Source organism: Pan troglodytes, chromosome 13 (assembly GCF_028858775.2).
Source record: "Pan troglodytes isolate AG18354 chromosome 13, NHGRI_mPanTro3-v2.0_pri, whole genome shotgun sequence".
NCBI lineage: Eukaryota > Metazoa > Chordata > Mammalia > Primates > Hominidae > Pan > Pan troglodytes.
The window spans coordinates 134,968,265-134,994,628 of record NC_072411.2 but is presented as its reverse complement, the minus strand read 5'-3'; the positions used below and the strand labels follow the sequence as shown (position 1 = coordinate 134,994,628).

At 36.9% G+C, this 26,364-nt stretch overlaps 2 protein-coding genes, 1 long non-coding RNA gene and 1 other non-coding gene across 54 annotated transcripts in view; 2 read left to right on the top strand and 2 right to left on the bottom strand.

Annotated features, from left to right (window-relative positions):
• GIGYF2 (GRB10 interacting GYF protein 2) overlaps positions 1 to 26,364 on the bottom strand; it is a 160,645-nt gene that overhangs the window by 72,046 nt on the left and 62,235 nt on the right. For 32 of the 50 annotated variants that reach the window (XM_001148250.7, XM_063790870.1, XM_063790874.1 and 29 more), the window contains 2 exons: positions 25,607 to 25,718; positions 24,763 to 24,803 (listed from right to left, as the gene is read on the bottom strand). In XM_001148250.7, coding sequence (XP_001148250.2) covers positions 24,763 to 24,803; positions 25,607 to 25,718 — 153 coding nt within the window. Of the gene's footprint in view, positions 1 to 9,713; positions 9,780 to 20,208; positions 20,297 to 21,577; positions 21,785 to 24,762; positions 24,804 to 25,606; positions 25,719 to 26,364 lie in introns of those variants that run through there. The other 18 variants (XM_063790864.1, XM_063790865.1, XM_016950714.4 and 15 more) reach the window with 5 other exon arrangements.
• LOC112208458 (U6 spliceosomal RNA) lies at positions 3,420 to 3,521 on the bottom strand. Its single transcript, XR_002942940.1, has one exon. It is a non-coding gene; the product is annotated as a U6 spliceosomal RNA (small nuclear RNA).
• Positions 14,838 to 20,386, top strand: KCNJ13 (potassium inwardly rectifying channel subfamily J member 13). 2 transcript variants are annotated; one of them, XM_003309521.6, is made up of 2 exons: positions 14,838 to 15,297; positions 17,376 to 20,386. In XM_003309521.6, the coding sequence occupies exons 1-2, from the start codon at positions 14,838 to 14,840 to the stop codon at positions 17,996 to 17,998; spliced, it is 1,083 nt and encodes a 360-aa protein (XP_003309569.1). In that variant the 3' UTR covers positions 17,999 to 20,386. The 2 variants fall into 2 exon arrangements, with proteins under 2 accessions (XP_003309569.1, XP_054535532.1); XM_054679557.2 differs by having other exon boundaries at positions 14,838 to 15,061; positions 17,376 to 17,552.
• LOC107973961 (uncharacterized) lies at positions 21,854 to 26,051 on the top strand. The gene is made up of 3 exons (XR_008546726.2): positions 21,854 to 21,990; positions 22,530 to 22,625; positions 24,572 to 26,051. It is a non-coding gene; the product is annotated as an uncharacterized LOC107973961 (long non-coding RNA).

Genomic DNA, 26,364 nt, shown 5'->3' with positions numbered 1-26,364 from the left:
TGCTTTTGGACAGAATTTAAAGCTAAGCTATGTCTAACCTAATGTCTCAAAAGTTACATTAATGTCAAAAGAGAGCCTGGTATACCAAGTAAACTAAACTGGTATTTTAAAAGGACAAGATCATTCTAAATTGTGCAAACAAATTCTTCAGTCACCATTCCACATGTGCTAACATATATAACTCATAACATTTATAAAATCTCACATCAAAATAGTTGAAAATCCAGAATAACATACATTGATGTCCTCAGTTTATAACAATAAAAGTTCAAGTTCTCATAATGACAAACTCAATCCTTTTAATTAATCCATACTAAAAGTGAAAAAATAATTGAACAACAGCATATGAAAATGAAATTCTAATTTCTGGTCATTCTGTTATATTCCACCTTACATATATTGAGATTCAGCATCCTGCTTGTCCATATGGTTGTTAGTCTGCTACTAGGTATCATTCTACTGAAAGATAAAATATCTTGGGAGAATGGAAGACATGATCTGCTGCTTTCTTATTGTGGTGGACAGCCTCTAAGAGCTCACCAACAATCCCTGACTGCTGATCTCTGTGGAATCCTCTACCCCCAATTACAAGCTGGACTAACAGAATGCAGCTGAAGTGATGAGATGCCACTTACAATATTAAAGAAGACTGTAGTTTCCATCTTGGACACTTTCTCTGAAGGACACTAGTTGCCATGTAGTGACACAGACCTCGTGGAGAAGCTCGCATGGCAAAGAACTGAGACTTACCACCAGAAACATGAGTGAGTCTGGAAGTGGATCAAACCCCAGTTGAGCTTTGAGAGACTGCAGCATGGGCTGACACCTTGAGTGCAGCCTTACAAGAACCCTGGGCCAGAACCACCCAGCTAGGCTAAGCTGCTTCTAGATTCCCAACCCACAGAAACTGAGATAATAAATGTTTGCTGTTTTGAACCACCAAGCAAGGGTTTTATTATCTATGACCTTGCTCTTACCTGCAGGATGTGTCTGGAATGTCAGAACTATATTCTGGCTTTCCTTAGTTTATTAGTCCATTTTGCATGGCTATAAAGGAATACCTGAGGCTGGGTAATTTATTTAAAAAAAGAAGAAGAAGAAGAAGTTTATTTGGCTCGTGGTTCTGCAGACTATACAAGCATGGCACCAGCATCTGCCTGGCTTCCAGTGAGACCTCAGGAAGCTGTTACTCATTGTGGAAGGTGAAGTGAGAGCAAGTATGTCACATGGTGAGAGAGGGAGCAAGAAAGATGACAGAGATCCCAGACTCTTGAACTCATTACAGTGGGGAGGGGATGAGGGATCCACCCTCATGACCCAAACACCTCCCACCAGGCCCCACCTCCAATACTGGCGATCACATTTCAACATGTGATCTGGAGGGGACAAACATCCAAACTATATCACTTGGTTTACCAGAGAAGTCATAATCTAAATCTATTGTAGTTATTATGTAATATCTGATATATCAAAAACCATATTGCAGCTTTTATAAATTATTTTGTGGCCGGGCGCGGTGGCTCACACCTGTAATCCCAGCACTTTGGCAGGCTAAGGCGGGCAGATCACGAGGTCAGATCAAGATCATCCTAGCTAACACGATGAAACCCCATCTCTACTAAAAATAGAAAAAATTAGCCGGGCCCGGTGGCGGGCGCCTGTAGTCCCAGCTACTCAGGAGGCTGAGGCAGGAGAATGGCGTGAACCTGGGAGGTGGAGCTTGCAGTGAGCCCAGATCACGCCACTGCTCTCCAGCCTGGGTGACAGAGCAAGACTCCGTCTCAAAAAAAAAAAAAGAAATTATTTTGTGTAAGTAGCTAGAACCTCAGGCACATGCCACCACACTCAGCTAATTTTAAAATTTCATTTTATTTAATTTTTGCAGAGATGGGGGTCTTGCTATGTTGTTTAGGTTGGTCTTGAACTTCTGGCCTCAAGTGATCCTTCTGCCTTGACCTCTTAGTAAATTATGTAGAAGGGCACTTCTGTATAATTTATTCAGTTTCTTCATCACTTATTTCCAACTGTTGCCCTAAACACGCTTTTTAAAAATGTGATCATGTTATGAGAAAATCCTATCCATTTAATTTCAGGGATGCTGAATTTCAGGGAGCTAAATTTTTGATCCTTGTATGTAATTGTTACTGGTACGTAAGTAAATTTTATTGATACTACAAGTAAAAAACTAGATCTGAGGCTGGGCGTGGTGGCTCACGCCTGTAATCCCTGCACTTTGGGAGGCCGAGGCAGGCGGATCACCTGAGGTCAGAAGTTCGAGACCAGCCTAACCAACATGGAGAAACCCCGTCTCTACTAAAATACAAAAAAAATTAGCTGGGCATGGTGGCGCATGCCTGCAATCCCAGCTACTCGGGAGGCTGAGGCAGGAGAATCACTTGAAGCGGGTGGCAGAGGTTGCGGTGAGCCAAGATCGCACCATTGCACTCCAGCCTGGACAACAAGAGCTAAACTCCATCTCAAACAAACAAACAAAAAAACACCTAGATCTGACTTAGTAAACAAACAAAAAAAAAGAAATTATTTTGTGTAAATAATCACTTAGTAACAAAATTTAAGCTCCTTTATAGAAATTTCTGAACAAGTATTGTTCAAAATGGCTTGAACCAATATTCATGTAGAATGGTTTGGAACTAGTATTCATGTAAATTCAGGCTACTTCATTCTCCACAACACCTCCAACCCCCTCTTTCACAAATGAGGAACTGGGTCTTCACTAGTCAAGGTGTGTAGATAAGAACTGGAGCCAAAAAAAATAAAAAACAAAATAATTAAAAAATAAATAAATAAAATAAGAAAAATAATAAACAAAACAAACAAAAAATAATTGGAACCAGAATCTGAAACCAGGTCTAATGACTCCAAATCTCATCATTCTTTCTTTGGTGTTGCTTTCCTCTTTATCTTCAAATTTTCTGCCTCAAATCCTTTTTGGAACAAAGCATGCAGAATTGGTCATTCAAACTTTATGAGCTACAGGTTTTCCAACAGTTTGAGAATCACAAGGTTGTTTTAAATTTGTTTCTCTTTTGTTAGTACAGCCACATTTTTCATCAAGCCATATAAGTTCTGCCTCCAGAGGCCGTGCTCATTTTCGTAAGGGTGAAAAGACCTCAAGAACTTTTAAATGGACTTCACTCATCTCCCCACCTCTTTAAGAAAACATTTTTTAAAAGTACACTAATCACAAATGTACAACTGACAGTTTTCATAAAGCAAATACATATAATTTAACTACCACCTAGATTTTTAAAAAAAGATTTTAAGGAGCCTCAAAAATCTTCATGTGTCCTCCCAATCAGCCCTTCCCAAGATAAACACTATCCTAATTTCTAGCCCCAAATATTAGCTTTGCCTGCTTTTAAACTTTTTTATAAAATGGAATATTCATTTATATCTGGCTTCTTTTGCTGAACATTACGAAGATTCATTCTCCTTGCACAGGGGCCATGCTAATCTCTGTATCGTTGCAATTTTAGTGTATGTGCTGCCGAAGCAAGCACAGGAGATTCATTCTCATTGTTACAGGGAATATTTTGGTCTTTTACATGGCTGTACAGGATCTCACTGTATAAACAAACCACACGGTATTACTCTTATGCTACTGCTTAGAAACATTTAGGTTGTTTTCTACCTTTTTGCTATCATAAGAATTGTGCTTCTACGAATATTCTTGGACATGAGTTTTGGTAAGTATATGTTTGCATTTCTGTTGGGTATATACTTAGCATCAAAACTGCCAGGTCACAGTATGCTCAACTTTGTTGACTACTACTAAATATTTTCCCAAAGAAATAGTACTACTGGCCAGGCATGGTGGCTCACGCCTGTAATCCTAGCACTTTGGGAGGCTGAGGAGAGAGGATCACTTGAGTTTAGGAGTTTGAAACCAGACTGGGCAACATGGTGAGACCTCATCTCTATATTTATCTATAATTTTTAAAATGTAAAAAAAATTTTTTTTAAAAGATATAGTACTAATTTACCATTTGTTTGCTTGTTTGTTTTACTCAAACATCTAGCAACCATTAAATGACTCACTCCTTTACTGACAAACACAATTAGAGACACAGGATTAAAAACAAAGATAAGGCTGAGACATAGCACCTGATCCCCAGGTCCATGGACACACATGTAAATAAATAACCTAATTCAGTTGGCAAAATGTGTTAATGTATCTTATCTGATCTTCATAATAACCACAAGAGATTAAGTCAACCATCATTAACTCTCTTGCTTCTGCAAGGATAGGGATACCAGTAAGGTGGTTTCCCAAGGCCACACAGCTGAATCATAACCAAATCAGAAACAGAACCTAGGCAGTGTTCAAACTCCTAACCCATGGTTTATTTCTACACTAAGTGATTCTTAATGGTTCACTCATAAATTTGACCCATTGGAAGCAGCCAGAAATTCTAGAGAAACTGAAATGGGAAGACAGAGATCTGGGATTTAAGTATAACAAGCTAAAAGGGTGGTAGACAAATCATGCATGGTACATTTAAGGAAAGTGTCAACATCTCTAAAAAGGGGAGACATAGAACTAAATTTGTTTTCATCTTCCCACAGAATGATTTCAAAATGCATGCTCCTGAAAAAAAAAATGGTTAAGACCAACTTCTTCAACATAAAAATTTTATTCTAGAAATTATTTAGAAGGTGACTTCAGTCACAAAAATACACATTTCCAATTACTACTAATATAACTAAAAATTATACTGCATCTAAGCAATCCCCAAAAATATTAAAATAAATCCCTTCTAATCAAATTGATTACAGATTTACTTGTGTAAATTTGGATGGGTGGGTGGGTGGGAGTGCCAAGGAGACCATTATCTTTATAAGTTGTGTGTGTGTGTGTGTGTGTGTGTGTGTGTGTGTGTATTCCTGATATAATTTAAAATAAATAATAGGTCAGGCATGTTGGCTCATGCCTATAATCCCAGCACTTTCAGAGGCCGAGGCGGGCAGATCACCTGAGGTCAGGAGTTCGAGACCAGCCTGGCCAACATGACAAAACCCCGTTTCTACTAAAAGTACTAAAAATTAGCCTGGCCTGGTAGTGTGCGCCTGTAGTCCCAGCTACTCAGGAGGCTGAGGCAGGAGAATCACTTGAACCCGAGAGGTGGAGGTTGCAGTGAGCCGAGATTGTGCCACTGCACTCCAGCCTGGGCAACACAGCAAGACTCCATCTCCAAAAATAATAATAATAAAATAAACATAAATAAATAATAAATATTAAAGTCATTCATGGGCAGTTTAGAAGATGACATCTAACTTCCCTTCACGTCTAAAAATTCCAACAATTCATAGCAACAGAGACTAAAATGAGTGAGAGACAGTTACATGGCCCTTCTCAGCATTCAAAATCAAAGGCTTCCTCCTTCTGTAACGTCAGCACCATGACAAAGTTGACTAACCAAATACTGTATTTCAGTTGACTTACTTTTAAAATCTTAACAGATTTACAAACAAGATGATTTTAAAGTAAATCTTACTGAATTATTTACAAACTCATGCCTGAACCAAATATTCTTAATCTACAGTCAATGAATGAGCTCAGGGCTGTGAATCCTTGCACTGGACATGCACTTTGTGCTGGCATGCTTTCTTCTTCTTTCAGGGAAAAGGGTCTACAGCTTTCGTCAGAATTTTAAAGGTGTCTGTGACCCTCAAAAGGCAAAGAAACACAAATTTTAAATGTATTTTTTTCCATTCAATATAACAAACATGACTATGAGGAAAACGATATATTTTATGTCCTTACGTTAAAAGCAAATTATGTAAAGGTGCTAAAATACATACGTACTACATATACAATTTCCCCAGTGGCAATAAATACTTGGTTGTTTCAATCTTAGTTTATTAAGTCCAAATAGGATTCATCTAAAAATTAAATTAAATTAAAATGCAGTGTTAGTTTTTGCCTGGTCTAACTGAGTGGACTTCCTAAGGAGAAAGAGCAGTAAAAGGGCACCTGTGTGCATGTTTGACCCACGGCCAAAAATAGTGTTTATGGAAAACTTCAGATGGAGCAAAGAGGCACTCAGCCAACAAAATCTACAGCTGTGAGACTTGGAGCTTACAAGTGCCCAATCTCCACAAGCTCCACAAGCAAAAGTGGAATTATGGGACAGACTTTGAAGCTTGTTTATGTGCAAATTTTTTAAGGAGTGACTTTGTATTACTCTGTTCAGATATATATTATCTGATCAACACCAAAAAAAATTCTAACACCAAAGAAAATGGTGAAAGGGCATCCCACTCAAGTGTTGATATTTACCACCCCTCTCCCCTACAATTACTTATAAACAAAACTCAGGGTGGCTAGGACAGAGCAGTTTAACTTCTGTACCCAGAGAGTTACGACTTTCTCCCTGAGGAATAAATAACCTGCTCAGCTGGTTAACAAGAGTCCTGAAAAAACAGCAGAGACTGGAGAAGCTGCAGTGTATCAGAATCTCTGAAAAAGGTCCTCAGGCCATCTGAATATGTACCATAACCCTACAGCCCTCATGCTCAGCTGTCTGCTGGTACATACCCAGAGGCTGCCTGAAATCTGTGGGAAGGCAATTCATAGTTGGCTTGGACATGTGGAAATGGAAAGAGACTAGGCATCTTCAAAAGAAAGCCAAGTACACTATGTAAGCAAGAACATGGAGACCAGAGCTAACGTTTTAAAGCTGTGAGATTACCTACTTACATAGGCCAGAAATCGCACTCCAACTGAAGATTTTACTGTTCTCAAGAAAAATGTGATACATTTATAGATATATAGTGAATTATTTCAGTCAGAAAGAAAATCAAATGCCTTTAGGGACAGAGGACTAGATTTAATACAGAATAATTTACCAGGTCTTGGTACCTTACTTAATTTAATCATTATAATTTTGGAGACACAATCCATCAATCTATGAACAGGTATTTACCATTTATGTTCATTCACCGAAGAAATGTTTTAGAGCCATCTCCAATTACCTTACTGTGAAACAGCTACAACAGAAATAACAAATTGTCTAGATGGGAAGGACCAGGAGTTTCTGGGTGAAGGTGGCATATCATCTGTGCCAATATCCGCGTCATCTCAGTGAAGGAGCCCCAGGAAACACCACCCCAAAATATACTGCTTTGGTATGCTCATTACTGCAAACTGAGAGAACTTAGGGAACAGCAAGCACAGGGAGGGGCCTTCTCTGATGCCCCCTTATCTCAAAAAATTCCTTTGTCCCCTCCCTAGAATTTCATCAATCAGGGAAGATTAACCTTATCACATAAGAGATTAAAAGGTCTAGTAGCGTTCTTCCTCAAGTTAATTTTCAATACCTGAAAGACTTTATCTCAATAACTAGACAACTTTTGTTCATCATACATTTCCTCCCCTCATTTTCCCATAGCTTGTCAATACCTTCCCCCAGGACCTCCACATCCCTATTCCAATGCTGTAAGAACTTCAATCATCTGGTCCTTCCTCAAGTCTCATGTTTTGTGGGACTCTTGTGCATAAGGATGTAAACTGTTTTTCTTCTGTTAAGTCTACCTACTGTTGCTTTATATTATAGACTCAATTATCAAACCTTCAAAAGGAAGAGAGAAGGTCTTCTCTCTCCCCTACACCAGCTAACCTGGTAACTTCAACCAGAAATGACTTTAAATGCTCAGGCTATTGTAATGGGAGAGCTATGCTCCTAAGTGGGCACTTCAGAGCTGGTCTACAATATTCACAGCAGTAGGAATCACTGTTTATAGACCATAGCAAGACTTTCAAATTGAAGAGATCCAGAAATTAGCTTCACTTAAGACATTTCTTTCTTAATTGAAGATCATTTTGCCAAATCATTTTTGTCTCAATATATTGAAACCAAGTATACTATGGAAAAAGACTTTTAAGTTTAATAAAATCCTTAACTGTCTTGTCTACTATAATATGTATTCTCAGGCCAGGTGAAGTGGCTCATGCCTGTAATCCCAGGAATTTGGGAGGCTGAATTGAGAGGACAGCTTGAGCCCAGGAGTTCAAGACCAGCCTAGACAACACAGCAAGACCCTGCCTCTACAAAAAATAAAAAATTAGCCAGATGTGGTGGCATTACTGCAGGGGGTGGGGGATGAGGTGGGAGGATCACTTGAGCCTGGGAGGTCGAGGCTGCAGTGAGCTGTGATCACACCACTGCACTCCAGCCTGGGTGACACAGCAAGACTCTATGTCTAAAAAAAATGAAAATAAAAAATATACAATGTATATTCAAAACACATGACAGATACACTCAAGTGCTTCTGCTTTCTAGAAGCAGTATTATACTATACTTGTTCTAGTATTTTGTTGTTGTGTTGTTCTGTTTTTCTGCAATTTGTCAGCTAGGAATTGATATACATTATAATTCCTACCAGTACATGCAGGGAATGAGCATCACACCACAAATCCTTCTTTATACTTTACCTTCCCTAGTTCTGAAGGTCAGTGTTTCTAATGCTGTGTCTGAACTTGTGTTGAAGTATTTGGTACTAATAAAACAAAGAAGGAATTAATATATTTTTTAAATTGTGGGGCGGGGGGGACGGAGAGGATTCTACAAAGGCGGATTTCACTTTCTAAGTAGCATTATATTGGTCTACATTAATAATTTTCCCAGCAGGCCTTCCAAGATTTTACTTTGAACAATCACAGTCTTTGTTTCTCAGATCCTCTTACATGTGACATTTGGTCAAAGTTTTAAAATCAGCAGCTAACGGAGGAGGAGAAAAGTACTGTTCACTAAGGCACTGCACAAAGCCATACCACAGCACGTTTCAGGGTTCCAACAAGCTGGATCACATTTTCCAGCTAAACACTATTTCAATGTTGTGTTACATTTTCTGTACACTGTACACTATGTTTTATTAACACTATACTTCATCACACTGATCAGGAAAACATCTTCTAAACATCATTAAAATAAGCCTTAAGAAAATTCTTCGGTTCTTTCCCATAGGTGTGCATTTTTAAAAGTATCAGGTACAGAACAATTAATTTTATTCCTATTCAAGGTCTTTGTATACAGCCTTTAAAAAAAAAAAGTTTGTTTCCTAACCAAAAAAATAAAAGATTTCACGTAATTAAATTATCTATATTACTAGTTCTGGAACTAATGGTAGCCATTCTGATGAGACATGAGAAGAAAACTAAGAAAATCAATGCATTAATTTATGCCTATAAGTCCTTATCCAAATAAATCTTCCCCAAAGACATGGTGGGAAAAAAAAAGATTAGTAAAGGAAATATCTCACACTTCAACATGCTATATAAGGAAAGACGGCTGAAAAATCTTGCAGGGAATTTTATCCCTTTGAACTTTCAAATAAACTCTTAAGTAAGATTATGCAAACTTACTAAAGACCGGTCCTGATTAGAGGGAAAAAATGCACCCCTTCTCCAAGTCAGTTCTGGAGGCTTTCTCCAGAGTTGTTAAGGTTTGTGTTGGGTAAAGAAAGACCTCCTAACAAACCAGCATTCTTTTCCACATGATCAGAGCTAATTGGCCCCCCTGCAGGCTAAGTGACCAATCACATCAACCTCAGCTGAAACCAGCCCCCACAACATTATAAACAGAGGAATGTAAGCTGTAAAACCAGTCCAAGAAGAGAACCTACAAACTAGACTTGTAGATTAAAATTATCTGATCAAAAAGGCAGACTCTGTAAATTTCCTTAAGACCTACCTTGGCATAAAGGCTGACCCAGCAAAAGAACTGGTGAGTACATGCAATAATATCCATTCTTCTTTCCTTATGGGAAACAGGGAAAGAAACTGACTGGCAAATAGGAACAGAGCTAGATTACTTCCAACAGATTTTTAAAACAAAGACATTATCTATAGTGTAGTATAGTAAGGTTTCTATATTCTTTTCCCTTAAATCTTAAAAATGCAATAACAGCCATATTGAATGTATTACTGGAAATTTTCTTAACTGTTTTATTAAATGTATACTAATTTTCTATTACAATATATCAGCAGAAGATAAAGGCCTTAGAAAAAAAAATTCAGTGGCTTGAGGAAAAAAAAAGTCTTTTTCTTTTGGAAGGAATTTCAAAAACCCAAAATGAGCATAAAAAAACAAATGCCAAAAGAATAAGCCACTTTGTTTTTATTTCTGTAATCTAAGAAGAAAGTGATGAGTATCCTAATGGTAAATTTTTAAGCATGGAATTATTGCGGAAATTAATAGATACTTCTGCAACTGAGAAATTAAAATAGAATCTCTGAGCTTATATAACAGGGTTAGAACTCAATAGTGTTTGCCCTAATTATGGAGGGCAGAAGAAATCATTATAAGACTTTCAATATAGTCTTAAAGTATTTACACCAGACATGAACAAATACATAGTAATACCATCTTCATTTAATGTTTGTTAGTTATAGCCTTTATCTTAACTCCTCAGTATGAACTATACTATTTTTTATCATGGCAACAGAAAATACATATTTTTAAGTGCTACAACCCAATGAGTAGAATGAATTCTGATGATCAGTGAAGCTGCCTATCATTTTTTAATAGGTACTATTTTTCCTCCAAATAATTTATAAATGGGCAAATATTTTACAGCCCACACACAGCAATAGAAGCAAACCTTCCCAACCTTCCACCCCACTTTCTATTGGGATCAGCTGATGAGACTTAAATATCAGGTAACAATAATATAGTTTTTTAAACCATACGAGCAGACATCAAACTATACAGAAATAAAAGAAATCATATAGGAAACTTGTATACTTTGTAGGAAGTGGAAATATGTTTGTTTACATAAGTCTGTAGAGCTTTAAGAAATCTTATTATCATAATTCCCTCTTTTTTCACTTTCTTTGTTTTAATCTAAGGATGCCAGGCCAATGGGATTGAGTGGTTTGCCCAAAATGACACAGCTATGTAACCAACAGTGCTAGAGCCTGAAGGCCATATCCCTTTATCCTGCGTTCTCTACACTAAACCACACTGACTATAAGAGTCCACAGAATAGTTATTCAGGGTAATTGGTTAAGTGGGAATCAGAAATCAATCTTCCTTCTCTATATTACTCCACTTGCCAACACAATCCAAACCAAATCCAGCAGTCTTAGGTTAAAAAAAAAATGCTGCTTAACTGTTCTGATTATCAGCCTTTTGACTTCCCTGTTCACAGGTTTTTCCATGTATTTAGTTGCAAGAGAAAAAAAATACAATTGTAAAGAGCCTAGAGTAAGAGTGCTACAAAAGTTGTAGGTAAGAAGTAACAACAGTCCTGAAAAAGCCCAAATGAGAATGATGAATTTTGTTAGCTACAGTCTATACAGAAAGGCTCTAAGTAAGGAATTTTAGAACTTTCATAAAGTAGGTTGAAAATACAAAAGAATCATGGAGTTTTTTCTTTCTCAAGCTTTTGTGAAACACTAAGCACTTAGCAGCATTCAGTAGGACAGTGGCTCCAAATGTGGAACAAGCACTAGTGTCCAGGAGCATGAGGGGCATTTTCACATAGGCAGGAAGCAACAACAGTGGAGAATGACAAAGTTGTTCACCCACCATTTTGAAGGCAACCAACTATCCTTTCATTGTTATATCCTTCTTCCATGTGTCAAAATCTTTTATTATGTCATCATAATTTTATTTATAATGACAGTATTATACTTCTAAAATTGTCTTCTCATCTGGCAAAACAGAAACTTGGCAATGTTATGTCATAACTCTCCTCTCTACATTGCTTTAATTTTACTGATGTGCAAAACACAACTGGACTATCTAATAATTCAGACTGTGATAATCTTCAAGTCTTGAAAGAAGTCTTTCCTAACTGAATATCTGTTTCTAACCTACAAATAATAGGTCTGAACCCAATAAACATTACTGAAGAACAAACACTCTGGAGCGGCTCTTGAACAAAACTAATCAAATGAAACTGTATTATTCACAAAGGCTAAGCAGGGTCAAACGTCTGTTTTGGAGGCAATATGGCACTAACTCTGGACTCAGAATGTATGATATTCATATCCACCACTTACTACCTCATTATACCTCATTTTCTTTATTTTTTTTTTTTCTTTTAGAGACAGGGTCTCGCTATGTTGGCCAGATCGGTCTTGAATTCCCGACCTCAAGCAATCCTCCCGACTCAGCCTCCCAAAGTGCTAGCGTTACAGGCATGAGCCACCATGCCTGGTTCCTCACTTTCGTTATCTGTAAAATGGGACTAATAGTGATACTTATTACTGTGAAACTTAAGACACCTTTTTTTTTTTTTTTTTTTTAAATAGAGACAAAGTCTCACTACGTTGCCTAGGCTGGTCTCTAACTCCTGGACTCAAGCAATCCTCCTGTCTCGGCCTCCCGAAGTGCTGGGAGCCAGACACGTTTTTAATAACAATAAAGCAACTAATACTTTACTGAGAGCTTACTCTGTGCCAGACACTGCCCACTGGCTTCACATCAGTTTGTACATATGAAGTATTTGGTATGATTCCTGGCACATGCTAAACAATATATATATTAGCTAATATTATTAATCATTACTATCTAAAGAATCATGAATAAAGTTAACAATGGTTTAATACAGATACTTGAGACAGTTACAGGGGCAAGAAAGGCATCTACTAAAGGTGCTAGAAATTTGGCTATCAAAGACCTTCTTGAGAATGCAATATCAATCATTTTTGGAAAGACTGTTATTTCACCAAACGCTTCCTGTATTAAAAAAAAAAATTAACTGGCTTTGAAGTTAGCTAGACTTGAATAACCATCCAAATAATCCAAAGCTCCTATTTGCCTTGTGCAAATTTCTTTTATCGGTCTGAGCACCAGTGACTTCATCTGAAAATGGGAACAATGGCTATCTTGTTGAGATACTGAAGAATTAAGAGATAATACAGTATGAAAGCAGTTATCACCGTGCCTATGAAGATTTTGTTGTTTCCAAAGCGTAGAGATCAGGTCTCCTAAAACATTTAAAAATAATCTAACAAAATAAGGGTCATTAAGTAGCTATGCCAAGAAAAAAGAATACACTAAATGATTATGACAACTTGTTAGGGTAATAAGTTATAAAACATTAAAATAATGCACTAAGATTTTTTAAAGTCTATATTATATGAAACTGAAATCGCCATCTAATCTAAATAAACTGAACAATCATCCCAGTGTTCCATTAGCTCAAATCTGAAGAAAATACAAAAAAAAGTCTCTAGTATCACCAATAAATGTTAAGTTACCTCAGAGCAAAAGAAAGTTGTATATACCCAGCTGGCCAATATCCAATTCCAACAACACAGAAAGGCAGTCTCCAAAGCCTCAAAGTCCCAAGATATAGGAACTAGGAAACCCAAGCAACAACCTAGCTCCACAAGTCTGTAGTGCCCTTCTCAAGCCCCATTAAAAGGCAGAAAGTGGGTATGCAGCACTCTCAAGGGTATCTACCTCTAAAGGAAGAAGCAAAGAGGACAGTCAAATATAAACTCCTAGTCCTGGATTGTAGCAAACAAGAGAGGCTCACTCAAGGGAAGCAAAGCTGCATTTCCTGTTCTGTTCCTAGTAACTGCTATACTAAAGTCTTAAGACACCTTTGTCATACGCAAGGATGATTACAAGGAAGGCACACATTAGATTTCTACTCACCACCTTGAGAAAAGGATAACCACTGATGAAAACTGTTTGCAGCAGAAAACTAATTATACTAATGTTATCTTTTTAAAATTCTTATTTAACCCCTTAATGATTATTTTAGTTCATTAAACTGTTCAACCTTTTTCTTCTGATTTACTTACTTTTAAAGCTAATGCTATCTAGAAATGTCTTCCTGGAATTTCTTATTTTGCCAAGAAACAATTCTCTTTCTACCCCCCAATCTAATCAGAGCCTAGAATATGCAAAAAGATACAGCAATCCATCATCCAGGACAGAAAGAATCCACGAACATGGTTGCAAAGTGACAAAAACAAATAAAGCCTAATCATAAAACTCTAAATAAGGCCAGGTATGGTGGCTCACCCCTGTAATCCCAGCGCTTTGGAAGGCTGAAGTGGGAAGATGGCTTGAGAACAGGAGTCCGAGACCAGCCTAGGCAATATATTGAGCCCAGTACCAACAAAAATTAAAATTCTAAAAATTTGCTGAGGTTGCAGTGAGCTATGACTGTGCCACTGCACTCCAGCCTAGGAGACAGAGCAAGACCCTGTCTCTAAAAATACAGATCAATAAATCAAACTCTGAATAGGCTAATTATAAAGCATACATTAGAACTACAGACCTCTAAAAGCTTACCACAAATGTAAGCCTTGTCCTATATTAAATCTGGCTTCAAAGGATTTGCAGACAGTTTAATAATAAGCTTCCAAATGACTTCTAATTATTTACACAGAAGAACACTTACATATTTAAACATACCCCTTTTAATTATGAATAATGCATAATTATAAATTAACTATGAAATGCTAGTCTTTACACACAATATTTGGTCAAATCAATAAATGCTTGACACCCGGACTTGTGCAAGGAAGACACAGGGGTATATAATCTCTACCTACAGGAATCCTAAAATATACTTAGAAAATGTTTAAGTGTTAAACAATGTTTTAACTGTCATTCAAAGAAACAATAGAAGAGATATTTTAAGGTAACACACAATTAGCTCCCAAATGAATGACTTAGTAAATGCCATCTAACGTGAAGAGAAAAGTGAGAGAGTTGGCGAAGTTGTGGTTAGAGAAGCATTCCCAAGAAAGCAGAAAGTCCATGAGCTCCCCAAATTCACAAACATTAACTATAAAACAGTTAAGAGCTTACTAATTTACTCTTGATTTTAGAGAAATACAGCCTGAGATGGACAGCAGTAATTGCAAAGTTATTGCTCCTCTCCTAAGTCAAAGATACCGGAGGATGGTCACCAAGGATGGCCACAGCACACTTCAAATGGATGGCGCTCAAAGAGGTCTTGCATATCTTCGAGATGCTTGGGGAATCCTAATGGACATGCGCTGGCGTTGGATGATGTTGGTCTTTTCTGCTTCTTTTGTTGTCCACTGGCTTGTCTTTGCAGTGCTCTGGTATGTTCTGGCTGAGATGAATGGTGATCTGGAACTAGATCATGATGCCCCACCTGAAAACCACACTATCTGTGTCAAGTATATCACCAGTTTCACAGCTGCATTCTCCTTCTCCCTGGAGACACAACTCACAATTGGTTATGGTACCATGTTCCCCAGTGGTGACTGTCCAAGTGCAATCGCCTTACTTGCCATACAAATGCTCCTAGGCCTCATGCTAGAGGCTTTTATCACAGGTAATTTTGTCTTTGTTCTTAAAAAAAACAAAAACAAAAACAAAACAAAACAAAACTACAGGTGTTTGGAAAGGGTATAGTCAGTTATAAGTAATGCTGTTACAGAATAATTTATCTATATTAATAGCAGGTAATGTCCAAGATAGAAAAGCAACAGTTTAGAGCCAAAAAAAATAGGAGAAATGCATAAGGAACCTGTCTCAATACCAAAATTTTACTTACTGGAACTACTTAAGAAAAAAGAGATCAGTATGATACTAAATTGCAAAAATATCCCATATCAAAAAAAAAAAATTAACAAAAGGTTTAAAAGGAGGTTTTCACTGAAGCTAATCATTTTGTCAAATACATAAATAAATACATTCAATACCTATTTTGACAGTCATTTTACCTAACAAAGGAATTTGGTTTTTTTTCTTCACTGAGCTGGAATTCCCTCCTATGAGTTCATCTTTTCAACATTTACTTTATGTCAGTGAGCCCAGAACACCAGTCAGCATTATATGTTAGAGAACAAGTTATGTATACACATTCTTAGCAAAATGCACTGGAAATATGTCCACAAAGATTATGAAATTTTGCTCATGAACACAGAAAACTCTTTCCTTTAAAGGAGGACTAGTGCCCTTTTTATGTGACATACATAATTTCAAAAGAAAACTTGGCTTTAATATACTATTCAATAATAATCTGAGAAGGTAAGCATTGGGCCGTATGAAGAATGATCTGGAATGAAATCCCAGTGTGCTACCAACCAGCTCTATAACCTGCAAATCACAAACTTCTACAACAAGAGTTCCTATACTGGGTCAGTCCTTTGCATACAATTAAGGGGGTCTATAAACTTATATGGGAAAAACTTGTATCTCTTGGCACTAACCACTAATTGAAATTTGGCATCTCCTACAGGCAACAAAAAACAACATCACCAGCAGTATTAGTAGCTTTGATTCAAACAGAAATCATAAATATTTTGTCATATCAAACCAGAATACTTGAAAATCACAGTACTAAAACCACCACTAGACTGTTATTTAATGTATCAGTAAGGCACATATAGTACTATAATAACATTTCTTAAATGTTCAACTGAATTTCAATAATTTGGTTTCTTTTATATTTTACTTTTAAGCACTTAAAACATAATTCTGGTAAGTACTTACTTCTTAGACCTTACCAACAGCCCGCCAACAAAATCTGTGGCACAAAACTGATTAAGAAACTCTTATATATAGCTTAGGGCACAAGGAAGATAGACCTGAAAGGTGCACTGAAATTACCTGATAGTCAGTCCTCCCCTGCCCCACAAAAGGTTTCTGAGTTTCAAAGTTTAAAAATACGTTTCAAAGTTTTAAAATTCTTCAAAATATCACTTTTTTTTTTTTTTGAGATGGAGTCTTGCTCTGTTGCCCAGGCTGGAGTGCAGTGCTACAAATTTGGCTCACTGCAATCTCCTGCCTCAGCCTCCTGAGTAGCTGGGATTACAGGCATATGCCACCAGACCCAGCTAATTTTTGTATTTTTAGTAGAGACGGGGTTTCATGATGTTGGCCAGGCTGGTCTCGAACTCCTGACCTCAAGTGACCCGCCCGCCTCGGGCTCCCAAAGTGCTGGGATTACAGGCGTGAGACACCATGCCTGGCCAAAATATCACTCATTCTATTGGTCCCCTCCCCATCCCAAATCATTCTACTCTGAACCTAGTCTCTACTTCAACGTAATCTGGCTGTAGCCAAGTTGCATTTATTTTCTATTACTTTTTTTTAAGCACAGGCAGGAATATAGGAAATGACCAATTCTTTGACTTTGTAAGAAACTAGAGGGTGAAGTTTTACATTTCGCTGTAACAAAATCATTTTGCTTATTCATTCTGAAATCATGGTTTTTAAACAGAAATGTACTTTGAAAAATGCTTCAGGCAAATAAGACTGACCAAATTAACAATGAGTTCAATTCCTGACTCACTGAAAGGCATGGCACCAAGAAATGTGTAAATATTTGATATACACTTCTCATTCAGAAAAAGTATTGATATTTAAAGTCTTCATTCTAAAAAAAATCAATAATTTCTTATTTAGGTGCTTTTGTGGCGAAGATTGCCCGGCCAAAGAATCGAGCTTTTTCAATTCGCTTTACTGACATAGCAGTAGTAGCTCACATGGATGGCAAACCTAATCTTATCTTCCAAGTGGCCAACACCCGACCTAGCCCTCTAACCAGTGTCCGGGTCTCAGCTGTACTCTATCAGGAAAGAGAAAATGGCAAACTCTACCAGACCAGTGTGGATTTCCACCTTGATGGCATCAGTTCTGACGAATGTCCATTCTTCATCTTTCCACTAACGTACTATCACTCCATTACACCATCAAGTCCTCTGGCTACTCTGCTCCAGCATGAAAATCCTTCTCACTTTGAATTAGTTGTATTCCTTTCAGCAATGCAGGAGGGCACTGGAGAAATATGCCAAAGGAGGACATCCTACCTACCGTCTGAAATCATGTTACATCACTGTTTTGCATCTCTGTTGACCCGAGGTTCCAAAGGTGAATATCAAATCAAGATGGAGAATTTTGACAAGACTGTCCCTGAATTTCCAACTCCTCTGGTTTCTAAAAGCCCAAACAGGACTGACCTGGATATCCACATCAATGGACAAAGCATTGACAATTTTCAGATCTCTGAAACAGGACTGACAGAATAAGACTTATCCATTTTTTAATGTATTAAATATACCCAGCCAGTTATGCAGCTACTTTTTCTTTACTGTATCTTATGTTTTCTTTTTTCAATGCTAATTATAGCTCTCTACATCACGGTAATCATGCCTATGCCTACATAAGAATGGCTGAGCTAACAATACACATTCTGGAAACATAACACTCTACATTACAAAGTTTGTTACCTGCTGAAATCAATGTAACTCAACTTGACAGACACTTATACAGAAATGTTGCTGGTGAATTTATAAGAATGTGGTATGATACTAGTAATGAAGGCAAAATGGACAGTGAAGTTTAACACAACTGAACTCTAACAAAATCAACCATTAATCTCTCATTTTCATCTGCAAATTGAAGCAACAGTTTAGTTTCAAACCTAGCTCCCTGGGTGGAATGACGACTTCACCATACTTAGTGAATATCCTTTAAGAGCTGGGATTTTTTTCAAGACAACAAAGATCATTCATTTGGTTCTTTATACTATGAAACTTGAGTAAGTATTACCTCCTTAATTTTTAACAACTAAGAACAAAAATTAACAAGAAAAACAACAAAGTACAGATTTATACATAAACCTAAAAGCATTTGAACATGACACCCGAACACATACATATATGTTCACTTATTTGTGGCAGAAGGTGATCAGATAAGCTCCAGCCCAAATGGAACCTGCAGGGTGGTATTTTGCATTGCAAGGAGACGCAAAATTTTATTTTAAAACTGTCCTCCATAATAATCAAACGGTGATTCATCTAAATGACTTCTAGCAACCTAAGTAAAAACATTCCCCTCCTATGTATGATTCATTTGATCATATAAAACATCATGATGGCTCTAATTCATAAATACAAAAATATATTTAAGTCTTTATAGATATAAAGCTTTACTTAGATATAACTTGAGTGAGTAGGGAAAAAAATCTACAGTAGATAAAGCAAAAGATAATTAGGCAACAAAGCATTTTCAAACTCAAATTCCTGTTTCCAACTTCAAATAGTTTTTTCTATAAACACAAAATCAGTGTTTATTCACCAGTAGGAGGTTGGACTAGATGAACTCTATTATTTCTTTCTAAATCTAATACTCTATAAAAATTATGTTTCCTCTGTTTCATTTTTTATTTTATCTATGCTAAAATGAGCCCTTTCCCTTATGTCCAGTTTAAGATGATCATTTGCATGATTTTCATTTCAATAAAAAAAGAGAAACTGTCCTTAAAACAAAACAAAAACCAAAAAAGTCACCCTATCAGGTTTCAAACAGATTTGTGGCTGTTCTTTTCTGAAATTTCCCTTATTCAGGTTTCTGTGGGAAAAATGAAAGATTAACCTTCCCCACTGGTGATGACCTAGGCAGGAATCATCTCTTGAAATAAATACTAGCTGAGTAAAGGCAAGCAGGTGTGAAGAGCAGGGCTCAGCAGCAAGTCACATTTTTCTACTATTTGACCAAAAGGAAAAGAAAATAAAGAAGAACTCTGGAGTGGTCTAAGACTGATAATAGCAGAAGAATATCAAGAACACAGAAACTTAATTATTGTGAACTTTTGCTGTTTGAAAATCTTAGACATTCATTCTTAAGTAGAAATCAGACCAACAGATTTTCCCAACCCAAGACTATTGTAACACATAAAGACAGCAAGAATTCTTATTTCTATAATAAATTAACAAGATTCACCTAACCTTTGAAAATAAAGTAGTATTGAAGACTTACATGGTATGCTTTTTCCTAAAGGCACTACATCACTTACACAGTTCACCCTCTCGCTTGTTAAGTGAAGCTGCCCAAGGTGACATAAGTGAATGAGTAAAACCTGAGATCTAAGGTTCCATTTAAGTCAGATGAGTTTCGTATTATACTGTTTATAATAAATTTGGCATTTGAAAACTAAATATGACTTCCCTAAATATGCCAAAAAAAACTATTGGTAAACTACTGTTATTTAATAAACATTTTATAAATCTATAAGAAACGTGATCCAAAACTTTTTTGCAGGAGATAGAAAGTTTCTGGGAGGACTGTTCATTGTTTCTTTCACTTATTTCAAATCACAGTTTCTAGGTTAAGGATTAGGTTTTCTATAGAAAGACCATTATCTTCTGAGGAAAAGGAAGTAACAATGGAAAAAGGGCGGAAATTACTGGGAGGTAGGAATGGCTGCTCTGCCTTTCTGGATGTGCAGCTCACTAACCTGGATCATCTGGGAGCTTGGTCATGAAGTCTTGCACACATGATCAGGAAGACTACTTCGGAACTAACTTTAAACGTTCCTTTGGAAACTGATAAAGATAGCATGACAGTTTCAACAAACTGGAGGCATGTCGTTACCTAAAAATCTCAGGGGCCTAGTTTTACGTATGTACAAGCCCATACTACCAAGTACCAGAAGAGTCTATAACCAAAAATTGCTATGTCTATTAACAAGTACTTCATACCAAAATACACTAATTTGTATTGCACTGGGCTGAGTGAACCGGTATCATATGGATTATTTTTTAATAATCCTTTCATTTCACCCTTACAGAATCATACCATAAGATGGGCACCAGAACTGATCTCCCCCTGTGCACAATCAATTCCTACTGAGTAGGAATTCTAATTCTAGTATCAAAGACATTTTTCCACCTTCACATTCTCCTATGGTTGTTCACAGGGGTTATGCAAGCTTCTTACATCTTACAAGACATCTTACATCTAAAGATGTCTGTAATTCTACCCATTTCTCTTTTCATGAGAAGCAAATACATGGTAAGCATCATTCCTAATTTTAAAAAGAATAGATCATCCTGGAATCTTCAGTACTTGAACTGTCTTAATGTGATGTCGTAGGATATCTCACAATATACTCATATTGACCTCATACTGATCAATATATCAGTGTGCCTGAACAAACTAGTTTAGTATTGCTACTCTTGGAGAGTGTAAGATATAATTATGAACAATGTTTTTTAAAGACCTACATTATCGTCAACAAAAGTGGATTACTTCCAAAAAGGAAAAGCTCAGAATCTTTAGCAGTTAACCTGAAGTGAGCATCTTTTCAAAAAGCATTCAATCAAAGTGACTATGACATATTAGAATATATATGTATGTGGAAATTACCATGATATTTTAGTATACTAGCAGTTATATAATAGTAGATACTAACTAGAAGTTAGTATCCTTAATATTCTGAGATAATTCATGTTAGTTTAGTTTTATGGAACCTGCCTTTTCAAAGATATACCAATGGGATGTAAAGAAAAGAACCTTTACCTTTAATAGAGGGTGGCTAAGAAAATTACCCTCATTGGATTAATATAGTTAAAATATGAAAACCACAAATAACAATGACTAAACTTGACTATTCCAAACCACCAAAGTGTGAATATGTGTGAACAGTTAAAACCAGGCTATTGTTCTATCAACTCACTACTTTCCCAAGGCAACCCAAGCCATTTTCAGACAATTCTAATAATTAGATCTTTTAAGATTGTGTCCAATACCTGCCCCCTTGAACCTTCCAACAGTTAGCCCTTTTCTGCCCTTTAGAAACATACAGATCAAGTCTAAGTCCTCACCTCACATGATCATGATTAGTAGGCAGGTATTGATAGAGAGTGACCCTATAAGCCCTCCTCCCCACTCTGCCCTGTCCACAATCTTGTCTCCTATCTAAACAGCTCCATTTCCTTCACACAGTTCCCATCGCAAGGCTTCAAATGCCCCAGCCCTCCTACTCAAATGTGTGGACCCTTTCAAGGGGTGGTCCCAGAAGTGAACACAATGCTTAGGCTTGCCTGTGACAACATAAAAGACAATGGGCCTATCACCTGACTCACTGAGGACACTTTAGTAAATACTGCCCATGGCTGAGAGGACATCAGCACACCGCTGATGAACATGAAGCCCAGAGTCACTGAGAGGGTTGTATCCTTTCCACAGAAGGCTGCTTTTACATGCAGCCACTCCTTAAATTCTGTAATTTCCTTATGTAAGACTTTTCATTTCTGCTGTTAAAACGCCCCATTTGATTAGATTTGGTCTCGATTCACCTTGATTCTGATCCCATGTCCTAACTGTTCCACTCCATAGATATCCCTTACAATATTGAATGATTTGAAAATCTGATCAGCATACCAACAATATCCTCTAAAGAAATATTTTGCACCTAGCACATAAGTGAGAATTTAATATTTGTTGAATGAATAAATGAGTTCATATGCTCTTATTTACAGTAATCCTGCCTTATCCACAGTTTTGCTTTACAGTTTAACTATGGTCAATTGTGACCAAAAAATATTACAGTACTTTGAGAAAGAGACAGAGACCACATTCACATAACTTTTTTTTTTTTTTTTTGGAGACAGAGTCTTGCTCTGCCAGCCAGGCTGGAGTGCAGTGGCACAATCTCAGCTCACTGCAGCCTCCACCTCCCGGGTTCAAGCGATTCCCCTGCCTCAGTCTCCCTCAGTAGCTGGAATTACAGGTGCTCACCCACCACGCCTGGCTAATTTTTTTTTGTATTTTTAGTAGAGTCAGGGTTTCACCATGTTGGCCAAGCTGGTCTCCAACTCCTGACCTCACGTGATCTGCCAACCTCAGCCTCCCAAAGTTCTGGGATTACAGGTGCGAGCCACTGTGCCCAGCCTCACATAACTTTTATTACAGTATATTGTTATAATTGTTCTATTTTATTATTAGTTATTACTGTTAATATCTTACTGTGCCTAATTTATAAATTAAACTTTATCATAGATATATATGTATAGAAAAACACAGTATTTATGGGATTCAGTACTATCTGTGGTTTCAGGCATCCACTGGGGGTCTTGAAATGTATCTCCCACAAATAAAGGGGGAGAACTACTATAATCCTAAAAATTCTGTAAGGCATTATCACTCATTTTATTATGAGACTAATGAGATCTGAGAGCTTAGAATAACCATGATCTTCTGATTGCAAATCCTGTACTCTTTAAACTACTGTTCATCCCCTCTACATATTCATGGCAAAAGTACTGAATCAGACAAGGATGGGAGCAGAGGTCTTGACAAGCCCCCCATGATTATGTTAATCCAATAGTCTACAATATGGCTAAAGCTAACAATAAACTATCTACCTAGTCTGTTCCCAATTTCCTCATGCTACACACCTTTAATTTTTTTTTTGACAGGGTCTCACTCTGTCACCTGGGCTAGAGAGTGCAATGGTGTGATCACGGCTCACTGCAGCCTCGACTTCTTGGGCTCAAGCTATCCTCCCATCCCATGATGGCCTCCCAAGTAGCTGGGACTACAGGCACATACCATCATGCAGGTCTAATTTTTGTACTTTTTTGTAGAGACACGGTTTCACCATGTCTCCCAGGCTGTCCTGCCTTGGCCTCCCAAAGCACTGGGATTACAGGCATGAGCTACCACACCTGGCCTTAACGGTTTTCATTAATATAAATACAACTACGTATTCCCAATGCCACATTCATAAATGAGAAATTTTAATTATTGATATCTTTAAGTTTTTAACAGAAACAGTGATACAAAGCTGACTGTTAAAATTACTTAGTTTTTAAAACAATCTGCAAGTCAGTCTGTGAATGGTATTTACATATTTAACATATGTTTATAAGAAATATTTACCACTGCCCGGTACGGTGGCTCATGCCTGTAATCCCAGCATTTTGGGAGGCTGAGGCGGGTGGATCACGAGGTCAGGAGTTCAAGATCAGCCTGGCCAACATAGTGAAACCCCATCTCTACTAAAAATACAAAAATTAGCCAGGTGTGGTGGCACGCACCTGTAGTCCCAACTACTCGGGAGTCTGAGGCAGGAGATTCACTTGAACCCGGGAGGCATAGGTTGCAGTGAGCCGAGACCACACCATTGCACTCCAGCCTGGGTGACAGAGTCTCCAGCCTCTGAGACTCTGTCTCAAAAAAAAAAACAAAAAAAAACAAAAAAAAGAAAAGAAATGATTAACACTATCAGTTATAATCATGCTCTGGAGAACTTTTTTAGCACTTGTAGGACTTGGAACTTGTAATGATAATTTTCATAGTACCAATTCATGGTACCATGAATTGGCATTATTTTCTCCTCAGATGTTAATACCTACTGGTAGTTTGTAAGGTAGGTAGTACCTTTAATCAGCTAGGAAGCTCATCTTAACAGTATAAATTCTTTAAATATAAATTATGTATTTAAATACAAATTTAAATACAAATTATGATTAATTCATCATAAACAATGGAATCCTGTTCCTTTATTATGTTCCTCTTCAGCGGCTACCTTAACTGTAATTTATCTGAGTTTTTTTTTTTGTTGTTCTCATCACAAAACAAGTAAAAAAAAAAAGGACTATACAGCAAAAAGGCCAAATGAATAAATTAGTAAATTAAGAACATTCATAGTTTTGGCCTTTGTTCTCTGATACAAAAGCAACGATTTTAGCATTTGCCCTATTTCTTCTCATCTGTGAGATGCTATCTACACTAGAAAAAGAGTTAGTAGATCGGTTCCTAACTTGAGTCTTCAGTTCACAAACTGGCCTTAATAAAGAATATATGCCTTGCAGAGAACACACAGACCAAGTCAAGTAAATCCTAATGGCTGTATTCATCATCTCTGGTTTCATGCAGTAGAGACTTCAAATAACCGTGGAAGTTTAAATGCAGGAAATGCTGCAGCCCCATCTACTGGAGAGGTGCAGGTAACTGAGTCAATTTTTAATAAATTTATCCTTATGTGTGTAGGTAAGAACCTTACCTACATCTTTTCGTCCTGGTTTTTCAAAACGTCTGTCACCCCTGGAAAAGAAAAAATAAGTTTCAAACAAAGTCTCACAGTGATATAGATTTCCTATCCGTGACACTCACTTTCCCATTTTTCTGAAAGCATTTCTTCTTCAAATTACAAAACAAATAAATACATAGTTATTGCCTAATATTTCGAAAATATAGAAAAGCACAAAGATAAAAAGAAAAATATCCATCCCCTCACCTACCAAAAGCTGTTTCTATTGACCCAAAATATTATTTTTTAAATTAGATACATAGTATACAGTTTTATATACTGCTCTTAGAATGTGTTTTCCCACATCATTAAATATTTTCAAAAACACCTCTAATGCTCATATAATATCCTACTTTGTGGATATACAATTATATAAGGCCAACATCAATCTGTTTGGCTTATTTCAAATTATTTTGTATTATAAATATCATCACAGTGAACATTCTTGTACAGACGTCTTTGTGCAATTGCCCCCACTCATCTTGACAGACTTCATATAAAGCCACAAACAATATAGAGAAAAGATACTTTTACTAATACCAACAAACAATAACATGACAATTTGGTATTTGCTATCAAATACCAAATCAAATTAACTATGCTGGCACTCATATATTAACCTATCTATCTAGAATCCGTCTTCCTTTAAATAAGAATCATTTAAAAATTTCTAATGTACAACTTGACGTTCAATACTTAAGAGCATTTTTTAAAATGAAACCCTTTAACTGTACAAAAACATTTCTCCCCGCAGAAAGCAAAAAATATAAGTTTTATATGCCAAGAAATTTTTATGCCAATATGTGGATCCAGTTACCTTTCCTCCCAGCTCTGCGATCTATGCATTTCTCTGCCACCTCCTCGACCAAAAACACCCTCTACTTCATCAAAACTTCTTTGGTAGAAACCACATTCACCTCTGCCTCTGCCTGAAAATAAGAAAACAGAAAAAAATGATAGTCAGATGTCAACATGTGGCACACATTCACCACCATAAATTAATATCTAAAGTTCTATCTCTATACAAGGCAGGACATCTACATTTAAATACTGAACGAGGCCTGATGATCTTGACTTATGAGACCAACAATGGCATTGAAGTAGCTGGACCACAAGAGGCTGAAAGAAACAAGTTAAAAAACTAACATAATATAATGCAATAGACCCAGTCCTGAACAAGAAAGTATCAACTTTAAGTTCTTTAACGAAAAGTTGAATAGTGAAATTCTAAGAAGTTCAATAAAACACTACCGTAGATTAAATATTTTATTGTTTTATTTTCATAAAAATGGAAGAAATCTTGGTTTAGAGAGTTTAAGAAGACAGGGGCTAAAGTTAAAAAGTCAAGCATAAAAGTTAAAATAATTTATCTAATCCCAGAGAAAGGATAACTTAATAGCATCAATTCTAAAACCATCAAATCTCATGAATGCCATACAGGGTATATTACAGAGTAACCAAAGGTACAGTTTACACCCAAATCTTGAAGTTAAAAAGAAATGTATCAGGACTAAACTTGAACCAACAAAGCTGGTAGAGTGTCTGGGCATAGGGATTGAGAGGCTCTCTCTGGTG